We start from the raw sequence: 21,307 nt of genomic DNA, 5'->3' as shown, positions 1-21,307 counted from the left end.
ATTCCATGTTATCAGATACTGAGAGATATCCAAAATTTCTCTGATCAGATCTCTGCTCTCTGTGAGCTCTATTACATAAAATTATTTCCTGCTCACAAGGATCTTAAATATCCCTGAGAGGCTTTACTTCTTCTTCATTTTTACTCCTGCTGAACAAAGTAACTTTAGTACCTTCTCTTGTGACAATCAAAAGAGTTGCAGAGGTCATTCTGTCACCTGTGAAGTTTTATTACTGAGACCCCAAGAAAAACAACCACCCAGAAGTGCATACTTTTTTAGGACATAAGTAAGAATTTCTCAAAAATAATTGTTTGTTCATAATGATAATGGGAATGATTCAACAAAAGTTGCATTGGAATGAAAAACAATCACTGAATTCTTTGCATATTTTATTTTTCTTTTTGATTTCCAACTCACACACATCTGGCGTATTTTACATCTTTGCAATAAAACATGGTTACAATAGCTTAAGGAATTTATATATCCAAAATATTTCACCATGATCTCAAGATGAAATGAACTTGTCTTCCAGATGTTCAATAGTCTCCCAATTCTAAGCTACAAACTCAAGATATTGCTTACAGACAGGTGATGAATAACTTAATCATTACGCTGATCCCCATGATTTCCAAACCTTATAAATACAAACAACAATGAAGAAGGAAATTCAGGGCTAAACTTACTAATACAAGGTGGATAACAAATAAGTAATCACATCAATAAATAATGATATGTTCCTGGTGCAAAGTGCCAATACAAAGAATCCATTATCTTTTTAAATAAATGACTGCAAGTGAGTGTAAATTCTGAGAAAATTACATTCCTGTTACATGCCTCATAGCCCTACCGACACAATATGTACATCTATGACAATACAGTCACCAAATATACAAAGAAGAAACATGAATTAAAGTGTATATACCCCTGGGTGTGTAATTTGATCAGTACAATGTGCAGAAAATTATTCTGATAGTTATCATTACAGTATTGTAAAAGATGAAGTGCCTTAGTCTGAGTGGCTTCAGGTGAGATTTTCAGAACAACTGAAAAGAACAACCTCAGTCACCTTTGAAATTAAGCTAAGGCTGTCAAATAAACCAAGCTCCTCAGATTACAAATAAGGGGAAAAAAACCAGTGGGGGCTCTCTTGCCCATGATTTATATGCCAAATGTTAATATTCCAGAAGTATAGCACTTTGTCTGTATTGGGAATCATTAAGCATTACAAAGCATTAAACTGAACTTCCCTCTTTACTCCCTTTCTGTCTAGTCTTTAAATTTAAAAGGGAGGAAATTAATTACTATTGTATAAAGTATAAATATGGCAAATGATGGCTTTTTATCCAAATGCTTTGTGAGCACAACTCCACTTAAGAGGGGTAAACTTTAGATTGAAAAAGTGAAAAATGTGTTGGTGAAAATGTCAGAATTACTGTTTGCTCCCAAATTCAACCCTTTAACACAAGCTGTACCCTTAGGCAGATCTCCAGTCTGATTTATGTGAATGCACCTGTTCCTTCAAGACATCAGGTTTAAAGTACATGCAAGTTGTAACTCCACAATAAAATTAAGAAACAGTTTTGTTCTTTATACAAGGTTTTACTTTTACAAAAGTATCCCTTTAAAGTTAAGATGTGCATCTGATGTACAAAGTATCAAACATATTTTTTTTAATCTCAGCTTGAAAAGAGGCTGGAGATGGGATGCATGTTAGGTTCAAAGCCTAAACATTGAAATAACTGGACACAAGGTTCCCCAGAATTTTCAAAAGTCTCTTGTGGCGCATCCTACTACCTTTTCTCAATAAACAAAGATATATGAAATAATTACCAAAACATTTCCTAATTCATATAATTTACATGATACAAGCTTGCTTTTCAGCAGCTGGTGTTCAGTTGTGAAAAAACACACAAAGTAAAATGGTTGCTGACTACAATGTACAGCTATTGCTGGGTGTAATGGAATGTACAACGGAGGTCAATGCAGACGTGGTTTTCCACCAGAGACTACACCTTTCTTTGCAGCACTTGTGCTCTCAGCTTTACCTGGGCTTTCAGTTCTTCACTGCACTTCAGTATCTGTTCTGATGCTCATAGTGCCACCGGTTAAAATCTATATTAAAAGCTACGATGCTGCCAGAAGCCATGCCGGTAATCAGAGTTCTGAAAAAGATATCAGAGGCTGATGTTAATTCCCTTTTGCCTTCTAGAGCTATGGGTTTTCATAGACAGACAAAAGCTAAAAGAACAAGGCATTTTTTGCAACACTGTCTAAAGTTCTTAAGCTTGGCTGAAAATCAGAAGTGTATCTCAAACTTTTGCAATTGGTTTTAAGGCATTTAATAGGTGCTACTGCACTCTGATCCAATCTGACTCTTCCTTTGTTCTTAAGTTAATGTAATTTTAGTCACATTTTGCTAGCTGAGTGTCTGGCTTACTAACTTCAATGAAATGAGACCTCACTATAGTGTTAAGGGCTTGCACTATGAGACTCAAGTATCAGAATAAGTGATTAATCAGGTAAAGCAACTGGAGTAATTGCTTCTTGCACATCCTGTTAACGATTCCATACCATATACCCAAAGTTCATGGAGATGTATTCTTTCTGGAATTTTAGTATTTACATACAAATACGAATGACAAATTCACCTCTGATCATGAGACAGATCCATAGCTCTTATGCCAGCATCACAGCCAGGGTAAATATAGAGCTGCTTGAAGTCACAGGCCTGCCATACTTCCACTACACCATTGTCTCCTCCTGTCACCAGGTTCTGCCCATCACTGCTCAGGAGGATGGCCTTCAGGAGAAAAAGAAAAATCCCAAGCACACAGTTAGCCTTTATGGAAATGGAACAGTATTTTAACAATTGAATTGACTTTAAAGCATATCTTATGTTCTGCCCACTTTAAATTTGAAGCAAAATGCTTCCTCCTGTCTTTCTCCCTAATCCAAAAATAAACCAACAAATTTTGTATCATCAAATTTTAAAAACAATTCTTTGGCATTAAGCATGATAGATAACAAAAAAGCTCCTTGACTGAATCTGCCAATATTTGAGTTCAGCACATTTCTACATACCATGATTTGTTCTACAATACTCAGAGCTACCACTACCACCTAAAGCAGAGCAGTGATCTGCATTCCTAATGCTGCTTCAAGTGCTAGTGACAGAGCAGAGCCCTGAAGGCATGAATTCATATCTTGGCTAATAAATGAAGAATGAGGGCTTTTCAGAGCATTTTGTTTCAAAGACATATTTCCCACTGAAATTCAATTCCAAACAAAAATTCTGGGAATATTGTGGGCTCATGAAACTATTTGCTCTTATCTATTCTGAAAAAGCTTAAGTGCATTTTCATATTTGGAGATGGTGATGAAAGGATATGTGTTTAATGGCTTAACCAAAAGGCAGAAATTTTACATATATGATTTCCTCTAAACTATATGGCAAATAAATTCAATTTATTTAATAAAAGCAACACACAATAAATGCTTGTTTGCATTTAGATTTACCCTGGTTGAATCATTGATTTCCATCTGAGCTAAGAGTTTGCCATTAATGCTGAAATTGCTGAACCGTCCTCGTTCATAGTAGATGATGCAGTGACCTTCACTAGATACTGAAATCAGGCGAGGGTACAGGCAGTTTTCTGTTCCTTCCAGGGCTCTCAGCAAGTCTCCAGTAATTGTGTGCACTAGGCAAGGACCCTCTGTATATGAAAACATAGTATTTCTTACATTTGCTGTTTATACAAACCATATAGTCTGTGCACAAAAAATGATGCATAATACACATTTATATCACATTAGTGCTGCTTAGATACAAGAAGCTATAAAGTTTACTTAAAGAATTTAAAATGCACAACAGAAAAGGAAATGCAAGAGCTACCATAATAAGAAAATAAATACAATATGGCCAGAAGTGTATTATTTACTTAGACTGGTAGGAATTTTCCTTGATCTGTCTTCTGAAACACTCTTTCCTTTTCCCAAGCATTCAGGAGCTTCACTCAGGGATTTTCTTCAACAACATGAACTCTCTTTAGCCTGCCCATTCACATTAAACAGATGTGGCCCTATCAGTGACTTGGGGGAGCAACTCCCATAGGGCATGTAATCATATTACTGCATATTTCTCCTATAGACAATGGCAGTTCCTGTACATCCTCTCCCCCAATGAACATGTGATATGCATAGATTTCAGTCCTGATTTGTTTCAGCAATGGGAGTCATGTGAAAGCTGACAGAGTCACAATGATACTTGGACTATAAGAGATTTTAGGAGATCACACTACAACTACATTTGCTCCAGAGAGATTTTATTATGAGATTTTGATGTCTTTTTATTACACTCTTGAAAGAAACAAACAGCTATGAAATCTACAATGTACATTTTTAGATTCAAAACTAAGCTTATTTACATTTCAAGAAAAATAAGAAAGGTTTTTTTTTTAAAGTGAGATCTGAATTCCTACTAAGAAAAAGGGTCTCTTCTCTGATAAATGTAATGAGTCACAGGAAATTCTAAATGTTTTTCTTTTATGAATCACAGGATAATCCTGGACAGCAGAGTAATCTCTTCCTTATACAACTGGTTCATGACCCTGAAAGTAAATTCATATTGGCAGACTCAGCCACTTCATGTTAAGTCCTTCTAACTTCTTTGAAATTCACACAGCAGCTGGGTTTGCCCAGGTAGAATGAATCAGCATCAGTGCATTTATCTGTGAACCCTCTGATACAGGCTTTTATCTGTGTTTGCATAAAGTCTTATGCAGTGGGACCCCAAATCTGGCTGCATCCAAGGGGTAGCACTGCAAAGGAAATAATTTATTTTCTCAAATAGTTGATTTTGGAAATACTGAAGTGCCAGGATATTACAAAAAGTGAAGCTTTCACCTTTAGAATAATTATCTGGTCAGATTTTTCAAAAAAATACCTTCATAGCTGAATGATCATGGCACAAAAGGCACGTCTGATTTAGGATGCCACTGTAGGGACATACAGACTGACCACTGTTTTTTGGCTTTCTTGGGTAAGAATGTGGAAACATCAAACTGATTCACAAGATTTTTCCACAGATGAGTCTTAAATGTGCTGTCTCCCTGCTTCAGTAGGTTCTCAAGGGCTGCAAGTGTCATCACAGTGCCACAGCCAGTTCCAGAGGAAAAGCTGCTCACCAGGAAGCACAGGCTGAGCTCAGACTGGATGGAAGGCCAACACAACACTGCCATGAGATGCAATCTAAGAAGCTGGAAAGGGACTGAAACTAACAGATCTGAAGAAAAAGCTTTTGAAAAAGCATATTTTGGAAAAAAACAATTTAAAAAACATATTTTACCTCTGCATTTTTATATAGTCTAAAGTTTCAAAAGGAAGAACATGGGAAGATACTTCAAGAGACAGACTGGGCCTCCATTTCTCTGGATCAATTATAAACATATTCTGAATTTGATTTTAAAATCTTAGGTTCTCCATCAGCTTTTGCCTCTAAAGATGTGTAAGTTACCAAAGCAGCAAATAATGTTAATGAATCAGAAGATAACTGAGTACAGATTCAATCTATATTAAGAAGAGGAAACTTGCAAAAAGATATTTGGAAACTATGGCAGCCAGAGTGTATGAGGCTGCCTTAAATGGTAAGAAATAGCAATGTTTCAAGAAAAAGATATAACTCCAGCATCATAGTACATTTTTTTCACAAATGTCCTGACTTTGTCTATGACTGTTATGTAGTGTGCCATTATGAGAGTTAATGACCCATTAGGATTTCCTGTTAAAAATGGCTTTACTCAAAAGTTTCACACTCAGCTTTAAAAATAAATGTTGAGCTCCAAGACAGTATAAAAAGCAATAACCCAGGAGCTCAGCAGTGAGCAAAAGCTGGCAGAGCCAAGCATCACATCCTTCTTACCCTCAGAAGCAGCAAACTTAAAAATTAGTACAAAGATATCCATGGGGATGACTGAAACAAGCATCACTATAGATGGAGATAGCAAGTCACTGGATATGAATGTAGGAGTAGAGTGCAAATGAGAAAGGAAGACAAATAAGTTGAAAGGAAATACAAAGGGTGATGCAAAGAAAGGAAATAAGAAGGGAAAAGAGATGATGTAGCACAAAAGAAATTAAGAGAAAAGGGGAAGAGGAAGAGGCAAACAGGAGAGGAAAAGAAAAAAAGACATGCAGTTCGGCCAGTTAAGAAGCTGAATGAGAGAGGACAGTGGTGAAAGAAAAGTGGATGTGGAATTAAGGAGAAGTAGGAGAAAATGGGCAGAAGCAGTGAAATGGAATAAATCAAGGAGAAACAGAGTAAGGAAGGATGAAGCAAATATTCATTGAGTGCTTTATTTGCATTGGTTACCAGTCATACAGGGTATTGCTGCAGGCTTAGAAAAGTATTTTGAACACTTGTGTTAGCAATTGTTGGGTGCTCTGGATTCCATAGACAACAGGGAGAACCTGCAACTGCTCATAATTCAGAAAACATTGCAGAAAGCACTACTGGACAGAATGCTGCACACAGTTCCAAAGATAACTGATCCTGCTGCCCTGAAGAGTGAGATCAGTCCTACAAACTACCTCTTAATTAAGATCAAGGTGGAGAATTTTGACCTGGCCCTCCCTGAAATACATGTCTCTATCAACAGGTTTCTTCAAAATCACTAGATACTATTAGAATTATTTTATGCATTTTCATAAAATAGTCTTCCAGATCTGGTTCCAGAATAGTTGCATTAACTGATGGTTGGATGGAATGATCAACTTAATTTGTGTCTAAACTTGTAAGTGCAGATAGTAAATAACAATTTTCAGAGAAAAGTGCTTCAGATTCTCCTAGAACTACAACACACCTTAGGGATAATTGAAGTATGTGTGGCTTGAGGGAATTCTGAGAAATACCACTAAAAAAGACTCTAAAACTGTTAAGACTTAAATCATAAAAACGTTTCTGACCTTTAGCACCACTGATAACAAGTCCCAGCTCTGCACAGACCGACACGCAGACAACTTCATGGTCGTGGCCAGTTAGAACGGCGCGAGGAGCTGGATAATCACCTGGTAAAAAAAAAAAAAAAGGTTGGGAAAAAAAAGAAAAAAAAAACCAAGAGAATGCCAAATCAAGTAATTTACTTGAAATCATTAAGCATGAAGGAGGTGGAGTGTGATTAAATATCTCATGTTAGCATGAGCGAAATGTATTCAGATAACATAAAACTTCAAAACCACAACTTCCCAATGCATTAATGAATTAATTAAAAGAACACAAAGTGTGGTGCTATTGAAAGCAGCTACATTGCAAAGGTCTGATATTGAACATAAATGTCTCCAGACTTACACTATGAACCTAAAGAATATAGGATGTTCCTTTAATAATGATCCTAATTTGTTTCATGGAACTGGGTTAGGAAAAGAGGAGAAGAACAACACTGTACTAGACGCATACTACTGCTGCATAGGTAATATTGATTCAGAGATACATGGAATGGTCATAAATAAAAATATGCCTGAAAATGATATTATATATTACATTCTTTGTGTAGCTCATCAAAGATGGCTGTATTTTGATTTTTATAATTTCCCCATCAGCATTGCTTTGAGAACTCCATCTCCTTTCAATCTTTTCTCCAAGCATAACACAGAAGAAAAAGGAAAAAAAAAAAAAAAAAGGGCAAATGATTAAATTAAAAAATTTCCACTTTTTTTTTTTTTTTTTTTTTTATTCTGTATGTACTCCTGGAAAAAAAGAGTATTATGCTCAATGGCCATCTTGGCCCAAGCTATGATTATAGAGGTGCCATCAGACTGCATCAAACTGAATGACTAAAACTATTAAATAGCTAAAATTTTTGAAGGAAAAGAAATAATGCAATTTTCAAAAGGACATTTTCCTCAGTGTTTCCTAGGAAAGTTCTATAATATCAAGGAACTGTAAAATTCCAAAATATACCACATAAGCATATTTTATTGATTTCTTGATTAATAAAGGAAAATGCTTATACAAAACAACCTCCCTGAAACATAGATCTGTGAGTCTTATTTTGTCCTGCTTTTCAGTAAATACAAATTAATAATGGAATATCAATATTAGAAGTAACAGTCCAGCAGTAATTGAAAATGGGATTTTTTTTCCCCTTAGGGCTCAAAGAAAAAATTATTCACTGATACTTTCTACAGAAAAAGCTGTGGCATGAACCTTGGTCGTATTACATTTTATTGCAAAGGAAAGAAGCTGTGAACTCCAGGAATCATTCAAAATCTAGCAAAATATTCTGTCACTGTCACATCACCACTGATAGATGCAGCCAGAGGTCAAAGGCTGCAGCTCTAAGGGAATTGCAGGTGAAAATATCCTACCTAAGAACTGAGATACCATCACTGTAAACTCCCTGTAATTTCCCCAAAGGAGCACCTTTGAACTGAATTACTAGAGGGCAAAAGGGAAAAAAATGTGCTATATTTCCAAACAAGTAAGTTTTTCTAGAAAGTCTAAAATAAAGCACATATTTCCTTCTTGCTGAAGAATATAATGCTTAATACTATTGTAAGGTTCTTTGGGAACACATGGTGCTCCTGCACAACAAGAAAAAAAGATGAGGGAAAGAAAGACAAAAGACAGTGTGACTATTTCTCTCATATTGTCCTTTCCCAGGAATTACGTATAGATTTCTATGGGGACACATCTAGGGGTATTCTGTATAAAGACACATGAGAGCAGATGGCCAATTTTAGCTTCAATTTAATCTCTCACTTTGACAAAAGCAAGTACAAGGCTATACCTGAATTACTTGCTGAAAAGAATTTACTTTTCTATTTTCTATACTGTTAGAACTTTTCAGAGATGCTCATCAGAATATTAAATTTTAGAAAATACAATGGCTTTCATGGAGTTAAATATTAAGAACCTTCTCAAATTTTTACTGTCAGAAAAAAAATCTTGGAATTTTATTAAAAGGCTACAACTAACAGATATGAATATCTCAAAACAGAAGACACTCAATGACAATGCCCACAACATGAAGGAGCAATGAGTGTAAAAGAAAGACTGCTGAGAGGAAAGTATTAGTATATTCAAAATATTCCCAGTCCTGGGAAGCAGAGCTGGTTTATTTGCTGAGGAATTTTTTATATAGCTACAAACAATTCACCCAGGTGAGTGGGCTTACAGGTACCTTGCACTAATCAAGAAGGTAAAATACAGTGGAGGACAGAAGATTATGGATTTGTAGCATCTCTTCCTGTCTCCTTCACTAAATTGCTTTGGGATCTTGGGCAAGTTGCTGAACCCCCCTGCACTGCACAACTCCCATGGAATATGCAGCATAGCATGGGCACAGACATCTGTTGATAAAATACTAGAGATAACTGCATCGTCTCAGATGGATTATTGACTTGTTTACCTTTACACTGCAGCCTTAGAAGAGAGATGTCTCTGGCAACCACAGCAGAGAAGGTGCCAGTAAAAATTACAAATTACTTTTCAAAGAGCTTCTGCTCTGGCAGAGCAGTGCTAAAGATACTGTATTTCAAAAACTAATATCTAAATTTTACAAACTTACATGTACCATAATAACTCCTTAAACAGACAAAGCAAGATAGCACATGATCCCATGTGCTAGTGCAGGGCTTTCAGACAGCCACCCTGTGCTCTTGGTGCAGAGAACACTGGTGACTATTTTTAAACTGCTGACATTTCAGGGCTAAGCTAGGGCATATTAAAATGTAGAGGGATATAAAACAAGTGAAAGTTCTGAGTTCAGAATAACTTGCAAGTCATTGCAAGTTATTTTGAACTCAGAACTCTTGCAAGACACAATCCTGCAGAACTCTTGATGTTCACAACTTCAAATTGTTTCAAAATTACCTTATGTAGAAGGAACACATCACAGACACACAAAAAAAGGTATATTGACTTGAGAAAGATATTTTATGGTAATGTTTACCCTCCCTTTCAGATATATACTGAATACACTCACTGGGACAGGATGAATTCTTAGCATCTGTGAAGATTTATGATATAATTAAACAAACCCATCTTATGGCCAATAGACACAGATTTTTCAATGGTCAGCACAGTTGCTGCTAGAAAAAGTGGGGTTAACTCCCACACCTCTTGTGACCATCCTCTTGGAAGCTACAATAGGTAATGAGAAATGTCAAGTCCCAAGATCAATGAAATTTCAGGCTCTAGGGAAAAAACCAGGAGCAGCATTGATCCTTTTAAAGAACACCAGTCAGAGGGTGAATGTAATATATTGCACGGAGAGGCTCAAGAGGATAAGCGGCCAGGTCCAACATACTTACCTGACAAAAAATTCAATCAGCCTTTAGCACAAGCTGCCTACCCTTCCTTTCTTTCATGCAGGAGTCTGATTCCAATTAAAGTGTGCAAATTAATTTTTATCACTTCCAAATTAGTTTCTGAATTTGTGTCTGTTTCAGATGAAAGCATCTGTCCCTCACTTTTCTGTAATTCTATCATCCACCTTGGTATATCGGTTCAAAGACTCTGAGATTATTCTCATTTTCAAAGTCACTTGTTTGAAAGAGACATTCAATAAAGTAATCAAAAAATATAAAAATAAAACCGCTATAATGATACATGTTGAACTCCAGGGCATATCATGTACTTTGCTCCTTTTTGTGATGACTAATACAGTTGCCTTGTGAGAAGAAATTTGTATACAGATTAGCACTCAGCTAAAACAAATTCCTTTGTATCATAAGAGAAGAAAAACCAAAACATAAATTGTCAAACTCTATCAGAACAATTTTTCTATTCAGTCTCAGAGAACTGTAAAGATTTATATTTCCCATATCACTTCAAACAAATAAAATAAGCAAACGATGTCCTTTGCATGTGCCATGTCATACTAAGAGAAAACAGATACCTTTCACTGTTCTCACAACTGCAGCAGATTTATACAACGTGGTCATCAACCTAATAAGGTGCAGATTGAGATTAACTATTTCAGATGGGCAATTTTGGCTTAGAAAGTAGATATCTGACCCTGGCAAGAGGACTAAGCTTCATTCGGTTCAGTGTTTTTGCAAAAGGTGGTACTTAAGTAAGCAAGGATAAAGAAACAAAGGGAAATTCAAACATACATAAACCCTGCATTCAACTGCCCTTCAGCCTACACGAAATCATGCCACATCCCTTACTTTCCAGAAGTATTTCCAAACACCAGCCTCTACTGCAGCCTTAACAGGACCTCCAACATCACCACTGCTGGAGCTTAGTAATGGCATGGCCATAAAACCAGTGTTGAATTAGAGAAAGTACAAACAGGACCAGATTTGCCCTATATGCTGCTGCTGAAGGTACATATGGCTCCTGATTTCTTGATTTATCTCTATATCTTATCATCATGACATGTAGTATGCATAAATATGAGTGTAGAATTCTGCTTTCTACCAATTCTAGAGTTTCTCAGGGGCCAATCCTATGGTAACTTACAGCTGATAATCAGCACATGCTTGTGAACATGGGAATGAGGGCTTTAATTCCCCCAGTCTCTAGAGGTCAAGAACATAGTCTCTTACTTCCTGGACAAACACTCTAACCAGATTTCCTACAAGCTATTTCAGAAACTACTGTATGGAAAAGATTGCATTTAAAACCTGGTAAAACTTCACTCTTCTCACAGTGATTGTGAGAGGTGTCAAGAAATTGTGCCAAGTGCAAACTGAACCAGAAACCAATTTTTGACACTTACTGGAGAATAAAAATGACAATTTAATAAATGCATTGATTGAAAAAATAATTAAAATTATTAAGTTTATCATGCTCTCATAGACAAGCTTTCAACCACTGAGCTAGATCAATCACCTGCATCTTTTCTCAATTCTCCTTTTTAAACAAGAGCTGGTTCTGTATTTCCCACAGACCCAGCTGAGCTGACCCACTGAACATATGCCATTACAGGTATTTCAGCAGAAGGTTCTATAGAAATCTGACAGTTTAAGTTGTCGACATACATGTTGTTCATTAAAGATTACACCTACCTCATGGATTCTGGAATAAGAATTTTAGCAGAATCTGGAAGAAAATTGATCTGAAAATATTTTGCCTGAGAGTATTTCACAATAAATGATTGTGACTTCTGTGTTTTTGAATGAAATGGGATCTATATTTTTCTATACAAATGTCAAACCATGCAAACTGTTTAGGACAGGAGGTTTGCTTTTTCTCCCCTTTAAGATTTTCTGAAACAACTAAAGTTCCCCTTGGCAACTGGATGTATTGAAGTTGAAATTGATAATTAACTGTCTTTCAGCTTAAAAGATAATTATAAAGTCAAACATCTAACCCAGAAAATTACTATACCTGACATTTTTCTTTGAGTTCTTCACTTTCTTATATCTTGTGGTATAAAACACCTTATCTGTGTCTCCAGATGACAGCTCTTAAAAACACCAATACCCCTTTTCTTCCCTCTGAAAATATCATCTATATCTTTCTGGAAATACATTCTAAAGATGTTAAGTAATTGGATTTGATCTACATTGATCATATCACTTTAATTTTTCCTACAAGGTAAATCCTAACCTTCTATCAGCAGCTATAGAAGAGTAGATTAGGAAATACTTCTTTATTACTTTGGTGGCTTCAACTATGTAAAACTCCAAATATATTTTCACAAGGATTGTTGAGAATCCTTCACTCTGGGAAATTAGTTTAAAGGGAGTTTTAGTCATATGACAGCTATCATGTCAACTAGTCATTACTTCAGCAAAAATACTTAGTTATTGTAGACGTTTTTAAAGAGGACCCTTTTTAAAAGGCCCTTTGTTTTTGTGATCTATCCCCATTAATGTATGTTCATGAAAAGTCAAATAGCTGTTAATAATGATATGTTTCCAATGCATGTAGTTCTGGTTATAGTACAGTACTTAGCATTAATTAGCATATCCATGGTGCTTCAGTTCAATGAATAGAGATAGAAATAAGAGAAATGCCATCACTCTTCTTCAGTATGAGTTTTCAACATATCTTCAATATGAATATTAAAAAATCTTGTCAATATATTTCAAAGCTACCACAGTGGTCTTGGGCACTTAGTCTTCCTGAGTTCTATTACCTGTGCCTGTAACATTTCATTTGACTGAGCATGATTATCTGCAGCACAGCCTCCTATTAAAATGACTATAAGGTCATTTCTTCAGCAAAAGTCTTATCCATATAGAGGTAGAGACAGAGAGCAAGTCACACAAGTAATTTTTATTTTCATTTATTTCTGTCAGCCAGGGCATATCCTTCCTTTCATAAAGACCCCCAAGGCAGACCATTCCAAAGTTATACAGCTAAGATATTAAATCTGAGATACCAAAAAGTACCACCTTTGTGCATTCAGATATGTAGGTGATGACAGAATAACACCACTAAAATAATTCTGTCTGGAAAAGAAATGAAGCTGTTTGTACCAGCTGGAAAGGAGATGCTAATTGCAAGGTTGTCCAAGCCCTTTATAATCAAAGGAGGTAATCTTACATTTTTTCTCTTTAATGAAAGTAGAAACTTCTTTTTTGTTTTCCTCTTAACTTAGAAATGACTAATACCTTATATGAATCACACAGGCATTCAAAGAAGAAAAATGGCATCAACCTAAACAGACTGCTAAGACATGAAAATCCATTTCAGACTGAATTTATCCATATTGGAGAATTACATACTAAAAAGTCATGGAATTTAGGCAAAAATTAAAGAAATTTGTTATTGGAACACAATTTTATTTTTCCCCCCTATTCCCTCTGTTATAAAAGCAAATAAAATCTGGTGAGAAAGCAAGGCTTTTATCTGTCCCCCTTTTACTCTGCTTAGAGACAAATGGAAAAAAACCCCAGAATTCAATAAAAAGATCCCTGCTGCAAAATTAACAAAATATTTACTTTGAAATAAATAAAACACTTTTCTACCAGCCATTCAGTTGAAGAAATACTTTCACCTAGATGTCTGTAACTGAGTACTTCCTCCAGTCAGTGTTTGAATCAGAGATCAAAACTGATAGTGACAGATTCTTCCATTCTTATCCAAAGACAAAACCCTTCTGTTGAAAATTATCATTAGAAATCAGAAACTTCTTCAAGTGAAATGGATTTAGTGTTGTATAAAACAGTTCTGGTATATGGATAAATGCTGCTCTTTAGCTGCAGTCATATCTCTGGCTTGGGTGATGGGATCTTTAGATTAGTGATGCACTTTAGGTGCCCTTTTATATGAATTAATATTATTATTGTGTCCCCCTCACTCTGAAAAGCACTGATAGTCCCATGCAAATGAAGTGCAAACTTTTCCTGACATTTTATCTTCTTCTATTTTTATTCAGTCAGATTGATTCCCGAAACTATAGAAAGACCTTTCTCAAGAGAGTCTCATTTAATTCCATGGCATGTGAGACATTCTTTTTTTGAAAAGGCAAGCAGCTGATATAGCATGCTGTAGCACAAAAGGAGTAAGTTAAAATGCCAAAATATATTTCCAGGGAAAGGGAAGTCAAAATATAGTGATATATGTCCTGTCACTTAAAGGCCACTACCATCTTGTTCTAGTTTATGATGACATGATGCTATAAGTGATAAAGGCAATTACAAACTTAGGAACTATACTCTCATCCTATTATCTCTTAACATGCAGAGAGCATTTAAACTTTTTTTTTTGGCTAGCAATTAATGCACTGCTTAGCATGTGGTGCTCTTCTTATACCAATTTCAACCTGTAGGCAAAGTTACTGATATATTTGGCAATAAGCTTCTTTCTGAAGCCAAAAGAGGGAATGTTAAAACAAATATTTGCGACAGAAGACCTCTGAGAGAGGTGTTATTAAAGGATACTTACTGCTGTTTGGATTGTCACCTATAATGTGATGTCGGCCGCTCCAGTACCACAGCAGCAATGTAGCATCTCGAGACCCAGACACGATGTAGCAATCGCCCCCGATGTAGGACTCCGACCTGGCAAGGCAAGTCACGACATCCCAGTGGCCAAACACAATCTGAGTTAATTTTCCTGGTGGGAATGCAAAGTCACACAAATTCAGTTTTCCAAGGTACTTGCAGCGTTTAGAAATCATTAAGTATATAATTAATATTCAGTTCAAATATAACTTTTGTCTCATGTCCCGTAATTAAAGTTCACTAAATGCTACAAGAATATTAAAAAATCACAAAGATTAAACTTTTTTTTCCATCTTTTTTTCGTTCCTATTGAAGGCTGTGCTCTGTGTCAATCCACAGTCTAACCCTTATCTCTGAAAATCAAGGCAGTGCAGCAGTCACTGAATATTAAGTGGAGTTACAGCTCCATCAGTATTTAAGCAATGGCATTAAAACAGTATTTATGAATTTCATGAGTGATATACATGAGACTGCACATGAACTTTTCCATAATTGTGCTACATTATTATATTAAAAACGTGTATTTGTTCTATGTAAATGTCAAACTAAGGTTTACTGTGATTATCACCTCCTCCTTTCTATTATTACAATTCGTTTTTAGCAATATGCTGAGTGATATTAGGCTAAGTAATCAGACAAAGAACAAAATACTGGTTTCTGCAGCAGGATATTCAACCTAATTCCTTACAACCTGAAATAAATAGAGCTAGAAATAATAGATCCATGAAAACATTGTAACAAAAATTTTGGCTGATCCTTTTGATATGATAAATTTCATGAAAATAACTATGGTTTTCAAAAGTGAAAGGAGAGAAGCAGAGAACTGCATTTGAGGTCACCTGTTTCTGTGGAATAAACTCGAAAGCTCTTGTCCCAGAAACCACAGATGAGAATGTAGCGATTATCGGCCGTGACCACGAAGCAATGTGCATTGATCTGGATGCTCTGATCCACAAGGTCTGTGATCTGACGTTTGTTCACACCAGAGTTATTGGCTGTAACAAAATGCAAAACACATTTTACATGTAAGCCATTCCAACACCTTCCTGTCATCCATTTACAGGAGAAAATGAATACATTTAACTTTCAATGAACTGTGAATTTGTTGTTGAGTAAGCATTTTGAATATGAACATTTAGAGCTGTCTATATGGGTGTCAGAAATACAAAATTATTGTGAGATTCCTAGTTCCCCTTTGAAAAAGAGATAAGATTTTACAGGAGATGACAATTTCTTATAAGCTGCCTGATGCACTGCATAATATGTGGTAATAATTTTAGTGCTCTGCAAAAGTAGTCCCCCAAACAATCTGAACCAGGGGAAAGTGGTGGAAGCCCATATAAAATAAGAAATCAATATTAACAATACTGCAGAGAGCCAACTCTTGGTGGTTGGTATCTCTTCTGATAGATTCAGAAATCTGCTTGTATTGTGCAGCCTTAACAACCCCATACCTCCAGATGCTTAACCAGATTAAAGACAAGGATTCCACCAATGAATGAGGGGAGACCTCGTTGTGATCTTGAGCACCCCCACGAGAGGAAGTGGAGGAGCTGATCTCTTTACTCTTGTGACCAGGGACAGGACTCAAGGAAAAGGTACAAAGCTGAGTTAGAGAATGTTTGCCTTGGATATCAGGAAAATGTTTTTACCCAGAAGGTCTTTGGGCACTGGAACAAGCTCCCCAGGGAAGTGGTCACAGAACCAGCCTGACAGAGTTCAAGAAGAGTTTGGACACTGCTCTCAGGCACACGGTGTGACTCTTGGGGAAGTCCTGCACAGGACCAGGAGTTGGACTGGATGATCCTGATGGGTCCCTTCCAACTCAGCTTATTCTATGATTCCATAAATCTATTCAAACCTAATGCAATTTTCCAGCAGAGGAAAAGTAAGTCTTATCATCTGCTTCTCAAGGAGGGACCCAGATCACAGACAGTACTTTTAAAAGAGGCAATGATACCTAGAAACTTCTCCAAACAGAGGGAAAAGGAATGGTTCATGCAGAATCCCACCAAGAGAGCTAAACAGAGCTATTCAGAAGGATACTAATGACTGGAGACCCCACCTAATGCACTCTGTCCTCCCTCTGACAAGATATGGCAACACCATAAAAGTGTACTCCATCTCAATATTAACTTTCTGAAAGTTAAGTATATAAGCTAAGTTAATTTTACCCACTCCATCCAGTCTCACTGGAGAAGACATTTTTTCACATGACAAGTCATCTCACACTGTAATGGCTGTCCAAGTGCCAGACAGCTCCAGAAGAGAGTTTCTCTTTCTGTAGTGGTTATGGAGGGAATCTTGACAACTAACTTCAGTTACCAGAAGTTAGGGAGGTAAAAATTACTCTGATAAATATGCTTCTCCTAACACAAGAACACAACTTAATGCAGATAATAATCTGATTTTTTCCCTATTTTTCACTATTCTACTTATACTGCTCACAACTGCATGAAATAAGAGATTCAGCCAAAAACCCCCCACTCCATTCTATTTTAAAATTGCTTGTGGAAGTAAATATCATGTTTATATACATTCTAAGAACACATATTTAAATTACCATACCCTCTACGTCCATCAGCTGAAAGATAATGAATAGCAAATTACTCAAATTTCCAAAACAGATGGGTGCAATAGTTTTGCCTTAGCTTGTGAGAGGAGAAACTGAAGAGAAAACCACTGTCATTATATGAGATCAAATGAAGCACACAGAATGAGAAAGCTAACTCTCCTGAGGTACTTCTATGTAAATCTTTTGGACATGAATATTGACATAGACAAAAAAGGAATTTTATATCTGGCTATGTTTAAAAATGTATTTTCTTTTTCAGAGCAATGCTGTGAACTTGCCCCTAAGAACCTTCCTTATCCCCAATTTCTGTTTCAAATTACTGAATTCCCTCCCCCCACACAAATCAAATAAGTGAAATTAATGATAATTTGTGATTGTTAGGAAGTCCTGAAATCTAACAATTTTAGCAGATGTTATTTCTCAATTCACTTTCTCAAAAAATTCAGAATTTTAAAAAATACTATCAATTAAAAAAACAGTATTTTAATTATTAAATTAACATTGTCAACTAAATCCAAATCATAAAGTGAATGAAAATAAATGGATCTGCATCTGCACTGATAAGCATAGTGTTGGCTGTAAAAAAAAAAAAATGCTGACTCCACAGGACCCTCACATTTTATTTTACTAATGTGACCTGATAAGAGAGCAGAATTATAGATATGGGCTGACAAGGTAACTGACTAAATTGGTAGTTTCTTAAATACCAGTTGCTGGTGATGTTAATAACAAATAGCACTCATGTAATTCATTCAGCATCAATAGCTAATGCTTTTAGTTTTCCAGGGCTGACAAGAATAAATATTTTCCTATTTTCTGTGTTAAATGAAGCAGAACATACAAATATAACTTAATCAATAACTCCTGGAAATGCCAATTTCAAATATATTGCTACATTTTCACCTTGACATACCAATCAATGGATCCATTTCAATTGGAAGATGATGGGCTTGATCCAAGGAATATCCTGGGGCTCCCCGAAGGCCTGCACATAAAAGGAAGAATAAAGCACATAGAAATACTTTGACATGACTTTTCTAGGTCTAAAAGTTAATTATTGGATTATTATATAGTTTTAGAAAGTAACTTTTTACTATTTGCTTTATTATTATTTTAAGATTTCTTCCTCTGTGCTACACAAATATGCATTTGTTAATTCTTCCTTTATGTAAAAGTAACACTAAATGTAGAAAAGTCAACTTCATGACAACTTTTGCAGCCACACACATTCATTTAAAATAGTATAAGAGATTTTTTTTTTAACTTTTGAGCAGAGATCTTAGCATAGAAAATAAAGTTAATTAGAACAAACATTGTTACATATGGAAACTTGTATTTGACAGAAACTTGGATCTTTTCATGGATTTATCTAAAATTTTTAGATGTAAAACTGCAGGCTAAGTAAATGTGACACAATTATTCCTGTTAATTCTATTCTGAGCAGTCCTTAAAATGTTCAAGTGTGCATAGGGGCTGCAAATTTAATGTTACCTGCTCTCATGCATGGATAGCATTGCTTTGGCTCTTCTGAGCACCTTCCCTGGTATGGGATTAAATCAAATAGTCACTACTGAAAATATAATTTTTGTCATGAACTGCCACATTGCACAATATCTTCTATAATAGGACATACAGATTTCTGATGAATAAAGCCCATTTTCTACTAGTGCAATAAACAGCAGAAAGAGGTAAAAGAAAAGCTAGTTCTGCCATTTTCAGAAAGACACTGGTCTGAGAACTTCTCCTTCCCTTCTGTCTCTTCTTTCAAAACCCAAGCAGTTTGGGACAGATCTTTACTGGTATTAACTTAGATTCATTCCCTTTTAATATGAGATGTCTATATACATGCCTCCTGCTGTTTATTAATTCCAAAGCTCTACATACATTCTACAACAAGTGGTCTGTGCATACATTTCTGTAGATAAACCTACCTTTTATACTAGAGTTATGCTTTATTAAAATAATATTATGGCAATAGTAGGAAATTGATACCCTGTCCTGGATTAGCCTCCTGCAGTATAAGCAACATTGCCAAGCAGAATGTAAAAGTTAAGAAAACCATTACAATGAGGTTTGATTTCTAAACACTTTCATTTTCCTCTCTTTCTATTATATTTATAAAGTATTCCTTTTTTTTTTTTTTTTATTAAATTAAAAAATTAATTTTTGTTTGGTTCATGCATTGAGTTCTACATGTTTGCAACATGACTTATGCTTTACAAGAATACAGAGGAAAACTTAAAACCTTACTGTCATATGCACCATGGAGACCAACAAAGCTTCAGCTAAACTAAAGGATTTCAAATGTCAGTTTTTGGGGAAACCCTTGACTCCAGAATACTGCAGTATCAACGAGATTAATTCCTTCACAGTAAAGTATGGGTAGGTATTTTGGGTTCTCTTGACTTGACAATCTGGAAGAGAAAGGATTACTCCAGAGCTAAATAAGCTTCCTCAAATAGAGGAGACATGAATGATGATGGGTATAGAGTATTTGGACAGAATCCCTGAAAAATCAAGGGAAAATAATGAAGAATTAGCCAATCAATGTCAGTCAAAGGTGTATTAAAACAAGACAGGATGGTTTCTGCACCTCTGAATCATTCCTGACATTGAGGACACTGTCACAAAATACTTTAAAAAATGTTTGTTTTTTTTTTGTTTTCTACCTCTAGATTTTTACCTTTTGTTTTAAAGATATGGGGAAAAACCATTTTTTGCATGTAATGTAGTTGCACCTGATGGAGTATTATAAGTGTTTCCAGATATTGCTGCAGAAGGGCTATTGCTGCAGGAAACTACCTGAGAAAATCAAACCTTTCCTACCTCATGTATCTCATGGCCCCACCACCTCTTTAGTGATGCCTAAACAGCATCACTGTGCATGTCCAGGTGACATGGACAGTCCTAATGGCAATATGGAGAGCTGAGGAGAGGGCTGGAAGGGAATTTTGGGATGGCTCTCTTGGATGGGCTTTGGTGAGGGAATGAGGAAACTTCTCAGAATAGTTCAGTGTCTGGCTGCTTAGGCTTGCTTAGGGTCCCAGACAATCCAGCAGTGACCCAGGGGAAGGCTTATGACAAGATCCTGAGATCTCTCTCAGGCAGCAAATAGGGATATACACTCTCTAGCATGCCAGTATGTGTTCCTGAAACCTGGGACGTTTTAATATTTGCTGTATGGAGAGCAACAACAGTCTCCTGAAAAGCATGATATCAAACCCTGAAGTAACCACAAATCGATTGGCTGCCATGGTGATGTGCAGCTGTTAAGGAGAGTGTTTCTAGGAATGACACTAGAGAAAACAGGAGCTGGGATTATTTGACACAAAGCAGAAGAAACAGTAAATTTTGGCGCACAGGCAGGCGTGTGAGCTAAACTGCTCTCAGAACGAAACTGCACTGTTGAGGCTTTCAGATGTGAATGGTCGTGCCTGCGAGCACCTACCGACTGTGTTGTGCCACCGATTGACTGCAAACAGCCTGCTGCAAGTGACAGTCACCACCGCAGGGATGGTCAGGTGGGGCAGCGTGTTGGCTGCCACGTGTGTGACAGGGGAATTGGATGGGAACTTCAGCACCATGATGACATCCTGCTGCATCTGATCTTTAAACATGAGGGGGCTCTGTGGAAGGAAACACTGTTGAGTAGAAAGGAGAAGAGAGCAGAAGAAAACAGAAGGGATAACACAATTAGTGAGCAGGTCTGAGGGATAACGAGGTTAAAAAAGAGCAGGCAAGCATGTGCACATACAGGGAAAACAACAGTACCTGTGTATCTATTCTAGTGATGGAGGAGAGCAAGAGCACAAGCTATTATTGGAACATTAC

General features: G+C 36.3%; 1 protein-coding gene across 3 annotated transcripts in view; it reads right to left on the bottom strand.

The window, feature by feature from the left end:
- Positions 1 to 372: 372 nt before the first annotated feature.
- Positions 373 to 21,307, bottom strand: part of NBEA (neurobeachin) — a 444,651-nt gene continuing 423,716 nt past the window's right edge. For 2 of the 3 annotated variants that reach the window (XM_056503564.1, XM_056503580.1), the window contains 8 exons: positions 20,925 to 21,117; positions 18,390 to 18,461; positions 15,741 to 15,896; positions 14,843 to 15,013; positions 6,961 to 7,062; positions 3,517 to 3,713; positions 2,649 to 2,800; positions 373 to 2,162 (listed from right to left, as the gene is read on the bottom strand). In XM_056503564.1, the coding sequence (XP_056359539.1) occupies positions 2,072 to 2,162; positions 2,649 to 2,800; positions 3,517 to 3,713; positions 6,961 to 7,062; positions 14,843 to 15,013; positions 15,741 to 15,896; positions 18,390 to 18,461; positions 20,925 to 21,117 (1,134 nt within the window). In that variant the 3' untranslated portion in view covers positions 373 to 2,071. The remainder of the gene's footprint in view (positions 2,163 to 2,648; positions 2,801 to 3,516; positions 3,714 to 6,960; positions 7,063 to 14,842; positions 15,014 to 15,740; positions 15,897 to 18,389; positions 18,462 to 20,924; positions 21,118 to 21,307) is intronic. The other variant, XM_056503573.1, reaches the window with a different exon arrangement.

This window comes from Oenanthe melanoleuca, chromosome 1 (genome assembly GCF_029582105.1).
Source record: "Oenanthe melanoleuca isolate GR-GAL-2019-014 chromosome 1, OMel1.0, whole genome shotgun sequence".
NCBI classification, from domain to species: domain Eukaryota; kingdom Metazoa; phylum Chordata; class Aves; order Passeriformes; family Muscicapidae; genus Oenanthe; species Oenanthe melanoleuca.
This window is presented reverse-complemented; position numbering and strand designations above follow the sequence as displayed.